At 27.8% G+C, this 10,279-nt stretch overlaps 1 protein-coding gene across 1 annotated transcript; it reads left to right on the forward strand.

The window, feature by feature from the left end:
* Positions 1-5,439: 5,439 nt before the first annotated feature.
* On the forward strand, positions 5,440-6,270 carry LOC145839185 (trypsin-like). Its single transcript, XM_082946793.1, has one exon. It carries the CDS (start codon positions 5,440-5,442, stop codon positions 6,268-6,270), a length of 831 nt encoding a protein of 276 aa, XP_082802919.1.
* Positions 6,271-10,279: the final 4,009 nt, after the last annotated feature.

A 10,279-nucleotide genomic window follows, 5' to 3' on the forward strand; every position in this document is an offset into this window, starting at 1 on the left:
TTTACAGCTTCATGCTGGATAACTAGTTAAGAAAATAGAATACAAAATTTTAGTACTAAACATCACTTCAGTTTTAAATCAAGTTCTCACTAAACTTATTTAGTAAAGGATAGTTAGAAAACCAAACAAGTTAAAGAAAGTATAGAAATAGAAATATTATCTAGTTTTGTTCAAGTCAAAATATTTTAGCAGGTAATATCTGTGAATGTCTTCACACAAAATCAATTTTTTTTGTCAACTTAATCCTTGCACTAAAATAAGAATTTGTACTAAGAACTACTTTTATTAATAAAAAAATAATGGTTTTGAAACCAAACAATTTATTACCCGTTAAAGTAAAAATAAGTTAAAATTCTGTTTGTTTTAGAAATGATCACTGTTTTATATAACAAAATAACCGGCGGAAGTCTGCAGAGCAGAAGTCTTGACTTTTGTATGCCATGAGACAAGCTCAAATTAAACGAAAGGGTTGATCATACCAATTCGACCATCAGACAGTATTAAGAGTAACTTTACTAAAGAACTGACTTTATTTCTGTAGAATTCTTAGTCATTTTAAATTATTAATTTTATAAAACTGAAATTAAATAGTTAACTATTATCGTTTAAATAAAATATCATTTTAATGAACATTTGTTTAAACTTTGTAAGCCCAGTAAAAACGCTATTTAATCATAAAAGCAGTTTACTATATCTAGTACAGATTTCATATTTGAAAAGTTAAAAAGACTTTCAAAATTTAAATTATCTGTTTATTAAACCGACTGCTATTAAAAAAAAATTAAGTAAACGTACTTGTACTTTTTGTCAACAAAAAATAGTAAAAGCTTTGACAGTTTTTCATTTCATAGTAACTTATATTATTTGAATTCTAAAAGCCGTTCTAATACACATAGGTTATTGATTTGTTAAGCTATATACAATTTCTACAATCTATAGTCAATAGATATTACGTTATCTATAGTCAAATAAATAGATAATACTTTGACAGTTAAACTTCATTTCAAAACCAACTGTTTTATGATTAGAATTAACTAAAATAATTAAAACTCTTCAAAATTAAAACAAAAATCTAAGTGTTCTAACAAGTGTCTATTTGATCATTACAAGGATAACATCTAACCTGTCAAGTACATTTGTATCTACACTAAGTATAAAAACTAGTTTACTTCAGAAATGCTTACAAACTAAACCTAAAATACTATTTAGTAAACATAAAATTTAATATAACAGTAAATCAAGCATCAAGTTCTAACTATTGCTAGTATTTAGGGTTGGACAAGTGTAAATAAAATTTTTTAAAAAGGAGTTTTTTTCTTATTTTACTCAAAGTTGGTAGTATCATAATGTTTTAACTTTTTATTTGATACTTAAACTGTTTTTTAGTGTATAATACACTATGTTAGTATAAACAAAATCAGCTTTATTGTATTTAAGTTGTTGACATAACACGGTTGCAAGGAAAAGAATGTTTTTGATATAATGATTGAAAATTTTACCTTCAATGAAAAGAATTTACAAATATTTTCTTAGAAAATGAGTTAAATATTTGATTTCTGATAGTAAAACATTACAATAACGTATTACAGTAACTTAACAAAAAAACAAATTATTTGTAAAATCTTTAAAATTAAAACCGTTAAAGCTTTCAAAAGTTGAAAAAATATATGTTTTCTATATTTATATAAAAGTTTTCTGGGAATTTTAGAAAAGTTCTTACTTGCAATTTCATCAAAATATTTAAAGTATTACTAAATAGTTAATAAAATTAATAAAATAATAGGACTAAAAAAGTAATACTTTATTTTGTATTTTAAACAAAAAAGGTACTACAGAAGTTTTTTTTATAGTGCAGGTCATTTAGTAATTAAAAATTGTACTGAAAAGTTTGATTATAACTTCTATTAAAACTAACGAAGATATACATTTTAAACACTTTTTAACTAAATCTCCCTACTTTTTTGCTAGTACTTACCGGTATACTATCAAAATCCACCAGCGTTTAAAATCCACCCGATCAAAATCCACCCGCGATCAAAATCCACCCGATTTTTTTTCATGTTTATTTATTTTTTAATTTATTTTATAATTTTTTTAATTTTTTTCTTTATTTCTTATATATTGTTCACTATCACTGTTACCCCTAACCCTTTCCCTCGATCGGTAAGCGAATTTGACTGGGTGGATTTTGATCGGGTGGATTTTGATCGCGGGTGGTGAACAATTTAAATTTGATGGCTTAAGTAATATAAAGTTATGCAGATATTATGTATCAGATAACTATATATTTCTAACAATTTTTTACAATTACAATTTTAATTTAGTCATTTTTGTATACAATTCTAAATAAATCTAACAAAACGAATTATCTTGCTTCGTAGATATCTATGTTTTTAGTAGGTTTTTTAAACTAAGTTAAACTCAGTTTCATCTATTTTTATACATACTTGCATGTTGCATGTAAAATTGAGGATATGAGATCAATAAGATACTTGTTAAAAACATGATAGTTATTTTTCTTGCTTAGGTTTAAAAGATTAAAAACATATAAAATAACAAAGACACTTTTACTTAAACATATATATAGATAAATAAAACACCAAACTTCTAAAACACTGCTCATAAAAAAAAATAATCTAAATAACTAGTTTTTCAATACAAACGTATCTCTTATCAAAGTATTATTCGAAATAATCAAGTTAACATATAAAGTTTCGATGATACCATTTGGATCATCAGACTACAAGATTTTAGTAGACTGAGACCTAGGTTTCCTTTTTGATGAAACTTGTCAGTCAGTTGCAACCAAATAAGTCCACCGAAGGCTTGTGGTCTTATAATCGACTTAGTATGATCAACCCTTTTGTTAACTTAAGCCTGTCTCACTAAAGTTCAGGCTTTGGCTCTCTTGGACTTTCGCCGATATTTTGTTTGGTCTCAATTATCAAGTAGCAGTTATGTGAGAAAAACTGATTAATATATTAAACTATTAATAAATGCTACAGAGAACTAGAAGTATTTTCGTCGAATTAACAAAAGAGTAGGTAAAACTTTTGTGATCATTGTTACTCATTTATTTACTTTGTCATTATTTTCAGTTAATAACAGTTATCATTTAATACCAAAAATTTTTGTTCAAAAATTGATTTGTTTGGTTACATTAACAGTGGTTCAGTCTTAATAGCAGCATTTTCTACCTGACTTTTGTTTAAAATATTTATTAAGATTACTATTTTGAATTAGATTCAAAATATTTACAAACTTCATGCCCATTTAAAAATCTAGTTTTAGATGTATTTATTTTAACGAAGAGTTAAGTATACAAATGGTAAGCTGAGATTACTGGTTCAAGTAAAATTTTAATAAATTAATCTTCTTTTCTAAGGAAACTTTCAAAAAAAAATGTTTATGTTTGCAAATATCATTTGATTTTATATAACTACAATTTTACGCTTGTTGTTACAGTAAGTTATCGTAAATGTTACAGTAATTTTTTTTATTTTATAAAAGTTAAGTTAAGTTTATGGTTGAACTCACTTTTTTAAAGTAATAAAAATTTATAAAATGAAATGTTTATATATTATTAACTGTTTTTTCCTGTAAGTGTTTCAATCAAATTATTAAATAAAATGTTGAAAGTTAAACTCTTGGTAAAAAATACTGATAAAATCCAACGTAACAATATTTAAGCTTATAAAAGTTTTACCTTTTTGAATAAGTTGTGACCTATTTTTTGAGTATGTTCACATGTTTGCTTTAATTACTGTTTATTGTTTTTTTTAGTTAGCTTAAAATTAATTATTAAATTCTAAAAAAAAATTCTACTTTTATTTTTACTATTTTAAGTTTTGGGCTTAGATTGTATTTTCATTTTATGTTATTAGACAAATTTTTGAGTACATTTTAAGTAAACACATAACTTAGTTAGTTTTCCTTTTTTTTTCATTCCGTTTAATCAATTGTTTTATAATTAAAAACTTAAATATTTAGATGATAAAAAATAATATATGTAATAGCTCGTAAGAAGTTTTAAAGCCTGTGGTGTACGACTCGATAACTGAAAGGTTCCTTGTACACCAGGTCCTTAGACCAAACTTTTTGAGTGCTGTTTCATTGTTCAATAAACAAAAAATAATTGTTGCGCCTTAAACATTTTTTTTTAATGATACTATCAAAATTAAGGCGTTATATGCATTATTGATCCCTTTTTTTCTACGTTGAATACTTATGTCAACTTTCAAAAGTGTAACTAATTATTTTTGTAAAGACAGTTTTGAATAGTTTCTTGTAATCCTTCTAGTTTTTTTGAAGTTATTCTAAATCATCTTAGTCGTTGAGCTCTTTTTTGCATGCTTCATATAGATAGAGGGTTTTTCATGCTTTATCAAGTTTTCCTTTTTTAATAACATATGAGTTAAAACTAGCTCAATAACTTTTCAATACCAAGATAACTACTTTTTATTAATTATATTTAGTACCTATTACAAACTCAAAGTCACGTGGTTTACAAGCTTAAATTACGCAACTGTAGTGTTTAATTCATTTGTTATGCTTATAAATTAAAATTAGTAACATTTTTTATCCCTAAAGCTCTATTTAGAGTTACTGAATAACTTTTTTAATATTTTGCCTGTTAAAATACCTATAAAATGTTTAAACATTTAGTTTTTTAAATACACAAAGCTTTTATACAGAAATTACTTTTGAAAGTGTTTTGTTTGGCTTTTAAAACTTAATTTGAAGACAGTTTTTTTATATAAAAACATTGTAATGCATTTTTTTGACAAAAAAACCACCTGGCTTTTAAAATAAAAGGTCAAGTTATAATTAATTATATATAGTTAGTTTAACTTGTTAGTTTCGCGCACCCTTTTGAGAAACTCTGCCTTAAACTCTTGTGAATATTTCAGCATTTGTTCTATTGATTAATGTACACTTTGCATTACGAGATAACTTCAACCAAGAGGTAAAAAATAGAAGTTTATGTTTTAATTAAAAGTGTTTTTAAGAAATTTGTAATTCAAAACACGTTAATTGTTAAACTTTAAATACTTATAAGGCTAACCAGCCAGTGGTAGTAATCAATAAAACTTTAGTTATGTTGTGTTTTTAACTAAATTATTTTTTTCTCTAAATTTAGCTTTGTTTGGAAAATTAAAACTACTTGTAAAAAAAAAAGATTAACTACCACTTGCAACTTAACAAAAACATACTTTTCATTTAAAAGTGTTGCAAAAAGTTTGTACTTAAATACAACAAAACTCTTTCTGACAATAGAATTAAAATAAGATTATTTATGAATAAGAGGCTGCTCTGATACCTTCTGATGTTCATCAGTTATCAAACTAATTTTAAACAAAATACGTCATAATGCATGCAAAAACTAAATGTGAATATTTGTGAGTTTCGTGAAACTTTTAATGTACTCGTCTGTTCGAAATGAAGATTGTGTTTCTTTTTTACTTTCTTTTCCAAGCATGCGGCGGGCAAATGTTTGGAGGCGAGCCCGTGACCGACCACACGCAGTTTCCGTTCGCGGTCCAAATCCAACGATTCAACTGCCGCCGACCTGAGTGCCGCTGCGGAGGTGCCGTAATCGCGCCCCAGTGGGTCTTAACTGCGGGCCACTGCGTGAACAAGGAAGAGAAGGATGGAAACAACGTCACCATAGGATACTTGGAGCGAAAGGTTTACATCGTGGCCGGAGACCACTCGGTGGTGGGGTCGTCCAATTTAAGGATCATAATAGAGCCGGAAGGAATGAAGATACACACACATCCCAACTTCACGGGTGACCACAAGGGGTACGACGCGGCGTTGATCTTTATCAAAGACCCGCTCGACTCCAACGACTTCGTCAAAATGATCCAGTTCGGCTCCGAGGCCGATCTTAAAAAGGGGCACGAATGCACCGTCATGGGCTGGGGCTACACGGAGGTTGAGTGGGCGAATTACACGCAAACCAATCCGTCGGACGTCCTCAAATTCGGAACGCTCAAAGTCTCAAGGGTAACGGTAGACAGGATTAGTTTAAGGCATTTGGCGAGGGACGGAAGCATGCCGTACCCGATACACGGCGATTCCGGAAGCCCGCTCGTTTGCCGGGACACCACCGACGGAAAACAAAAGTTGTTCGGGTGGGCGAGAAGCGTAAATCTTAAGGAAAATCTTGCCCGTTACGCGAACCTGGAAAAATTCAGAACTTGGTTAGGAGCAACAAAAGCTAAGGAGGACACCCAAGACATTCAGAATTTCCTTGAGTATTACTAAATGCTATGTTGCGATGATTGCCTTGGAAGTAATCAATAAAGAGATTTATTACAATTGTTAACTTAATTTGAAATAATTAAACTCGTAATCAACTTTTTGTGCAGTTCTTTCTTTTGTATAGTGTTAGTGCAATAAAACGCCCAAAACTCATAAGTTACTAACCAAAAACTAACTTGTTTGAAGTTAACATTTGTTTTTAAATTTAGTATTACCGTATAAGAAACGGTACAAAAAATAAAGTGTTTTTTATAACCTGCTCAAATAGTTTAAAAAATTCATATCCACCAAGTAGTAGTCTGCTTAAATTATTTAAAAAATATAACAAAACACATTTCATTTTATTTTTTGTTAACTTAAAATTTTTCAATCTACCCTTTTCAAAAGTTCTAGTAGATAACTAAATAGATTTTTGTAAAATAGTAAACTTAATAAAATGTAAGATTATGCGTCATAATAGGTAAATAAAATTATATGTACTATGCGATGCTATTATAAAGTTGATTAAAAAGTTTAAACATAACTGACTCATTTTCGAAAAAAGTTTATTGATTAATTTCGTTTAGCTCTCTTCGGAATAAAATTGCTAAAAGCTATGAATATTATAAAGTAATTTTAGTTATATATAATGAATTTGAAAAGTCTAACAAAAAATAGTTACGTCATAAAGTATAAAAGTCTGTTTAGAAAAAGTTTGAAAGATAGAATAGAGTTGTACTGAACTTGAAGTAATTTATAAGACAAAATTGCTAAAACAAAAACATTTAAAATAGTAAAACTTTTACCTGAAACTAAATTAAATAAAAAGCACATTAAAAAATACGACAATAACGACAACAATAATACTACTAAAGACCCTATTTGTAAAGTTTTAAAATTGTAAAAATCTCTTTGTTTGCAAATTTTTGGCTCGCGAGTTCTAATAAACAAAGATTCTAGATTTGAAAGATGGTAGGTGTTTCTATCTCGGGATAGGATTTCGAACCTATTATCCAGGTAGTTCTCGGCACAAACAGGGTTGTTGAGGAGGTGCTGATGAAAAGATGACTGTTCACCTTTAGGCTTCACGTCGTCATTGAAAATAAACCTTTTAAGCTTTTTCGTGACATGCTGTTTTCGCCTGACGTGGAAACGTTGAAATGTTCGACCTACGTAGTCATTTCCGCAATGACATTTAAATATGTATACTACATTACTCAAATCATGGGTAGGTGCGGCATCTTTTACGATTCCGTTAAGCGGGCGGTTGGTGTTGTACACAACACGTAGCGAAACGCTGTTAATGGTGGATTTTATAGCCAATGAAGCTTGCTTAGCCAGTCTTACTGAGTTTTTACCCATATAAGGAAGGCGGAGGTAGACTGGGTAAGGATGTGGGCCGAAAGAGGGTGAGCGGTTCATTTTGGACTGAGTTGCCTTAATTGTCTTCTTGATGACTGTTTCGGGGTAACCTAATGAGTGAAAAAAATTTAAATGTTGTCAAAAACTAGATCCAAACAAACGGCCGTGCAAATTTTAATAGCTCTGTTGGTTATGCATTGTATGATCTTCAATTTTTGTTTGGTGGGGCAAAACGAATTCCAGGAAATATAGTGTGGACTAAAACTATAGATTTTTTCTTGACCATTTTTATTTTGATACCATGCGAATTTCTTTTAAAACAAAGTGGTTAACAATTTACTACATGAACAAAAAATAGTAAAAAGTTTACTTCAAATATTTGTGTATTTTAGTTTTATTTAATTACTCATACTTCAGATGATTAATTTTTGGGTATTACATGCTTTTTTTTAATTAAATTCAAATCACTTTTTAGTGTATAACTTTACAACTATATTTATTGCGATTTTTAGTTATTATATGAACTTTTAAGGTTACAAAGTATTATAAATGTCTGTATTTTAGCCGTTCATATCGTTTTTTAAACGACAAAAAATAAGCTTCCAAAAAGTTTAAGGATCTGGTTTACAGAAAAACCTTGCGGTTATCGAGTTGTACGAAACAGATACAATTTAATTTCTTGTCCAGGACATACACAAAACATTTGACATATTTTTTCAATTGTTATCAGGACCTCTTATGATTGGTTAGTTTAAGTTCCATATTACATACACTGTAATATTTCTCTAAATGATTCTTAGTTTCAAGCAGGTGGTGGCAAAATTTAATTTTAAATCTAAAGGACTTAAAGTATATTTTTTAGTTTTATATCCGTATTAATTTTTCAAATATTAAAGTTGCAACCAACAATCAAAATATACATTGTAGTTTTTAGTACTATGCAGTATAAATATGTACTTTGTTTAATCTATTATCCAATAGATCTTTCTTCTCTACGAAATTTAAACAAAGTTAAATCTTGTCATTTTAAGTCAACATTTGTATTTAACTTATGATTAACTGCAAATGTGCTGAATAACGAACATTTACCACATTTTAACGAGTAAAGTATCTACAACTAATTAATAAGAAGGGCAAGCTTTATTCATACAATAGTAGATACTACATAAAATAAATAAACCATTTTAATACTTAATTGGTTACTTTACTTAGCCTGTCATAAGGTAAAGTGTAGATCAGGGTTTCCTAAAGTGGGCCATGAGGGTCACAGGGGGGCCATGAATTCATAATTTTAAACTTACACTAGATATTCTAGAGTTTATGATAAAGAGTATAAAAAAGGTCTTAGGTGTTTATAATGGTAGATATTCGAGTAATTTTGTTGGAGGGGGCCAAAGCTTTTTCAATTTCCTTAAAGGGGGCCTTTTGAAAAAAAAATGGGAAATCCTAGTGTAGATAAAAGTTTAAGACAAAAGCTATTGCAAGTTTATGTAAATTATTAGTTATTAGAAGTAAAAACCTACTAACTAATTATACTAATTTGACTTTTGTTGTTAATTTTTTAAGTATAAAAAGTCTGTGTTATTCTACTCAAAATACTTTCTTCAAAACGAACTGTTGTTAATTTAAATCAAGTTTTTACTATAAATTCGCAATTTATACTAATTGATTTTGTGCACTACTTCGATGCTAACTACCGTAATGAAAATTAAATTTAACTTTCCGTTAAATAAAAGCATTTATAGACTGTTTTTTCAACAGTTTTTATACTTCAAAAAACTGTTTGAAATTTTCTGTACCCAGCGATCAATAAAATTTTCTAAAAAACAATCAAATTTCTTTTTTTGGAAATAATGATAACATTGAAAAAATAGACTGTGTTAATTTTTAAAACTAAATAAAAAAGTTCTAGAATATGTTTAAAAACCCATTTTTTATAAATATACTTGGATTGCAATCGGAAAAATTATAAAATTACACATTGTTTATATTTCCAATAAACAACGAAAAATTTTATAAACAGTTTAAAAAAAATTCTATTTGTTGAGTAAAAGTAATGAAATACAATTTTAAAGAAAACTAATTTTATTCTTATGTGGCCCACAAAAGTTTTTTGAGTTTTTTTTAATCTAAAGCAATTCATTAGTAAATAGGAATAACAAAGGTTTAAATTTTTTTAATTCGTGTCAGTAATATTTACGAATAAAAATAATTAGTAACTTTATCAAGGAAAGTATTGTTTGTTATTTATCTGTTTTGGCTACAAATTTTTTTATTTTTCCATAATAAAATATACAACTTGATTTATGATAAAATGTTTAAAAATATTTATTTCTTATCAAAAAAACTATAATGTAACTAAACATAAATTATACTCGAAAGCTTTTAGTTTATAAAAACATTTTTATCGTACAAGTATTAAATTAATTTTTTTCAACTAGAAAATTAATACTTTGTTCTTTTGTCTATAGTATTTTTTAGTTTATACGAACTTAAAAGCACAGTGTATTTCTATTTAGTTTCTACTTTACTTGACATTACCTAAACATTATTTTTGAGTAAACACTTTTTGTTAAAAGCTTGGAAATAGATAAGATCTTGATTTGTTTATTTTTCTTGTCAGACAAAAAATATAATCCTTCCTTGTTGATACAAAAGCTTTAAATATCTG

This window comes from Thalia democratica, chromosome 6 (genome assembly GCF_965202585.1).
Source record: "Thalia democratica chromosome 6, ktThaDemo2.hap1.1, whole genome shotgun sequence".
Taxonomy (NCBI): Eukaryota; Metazoa; Chordata; class Thaliacea; order Salpida; family Salpidae; genus Thalia; species Thalia democratica.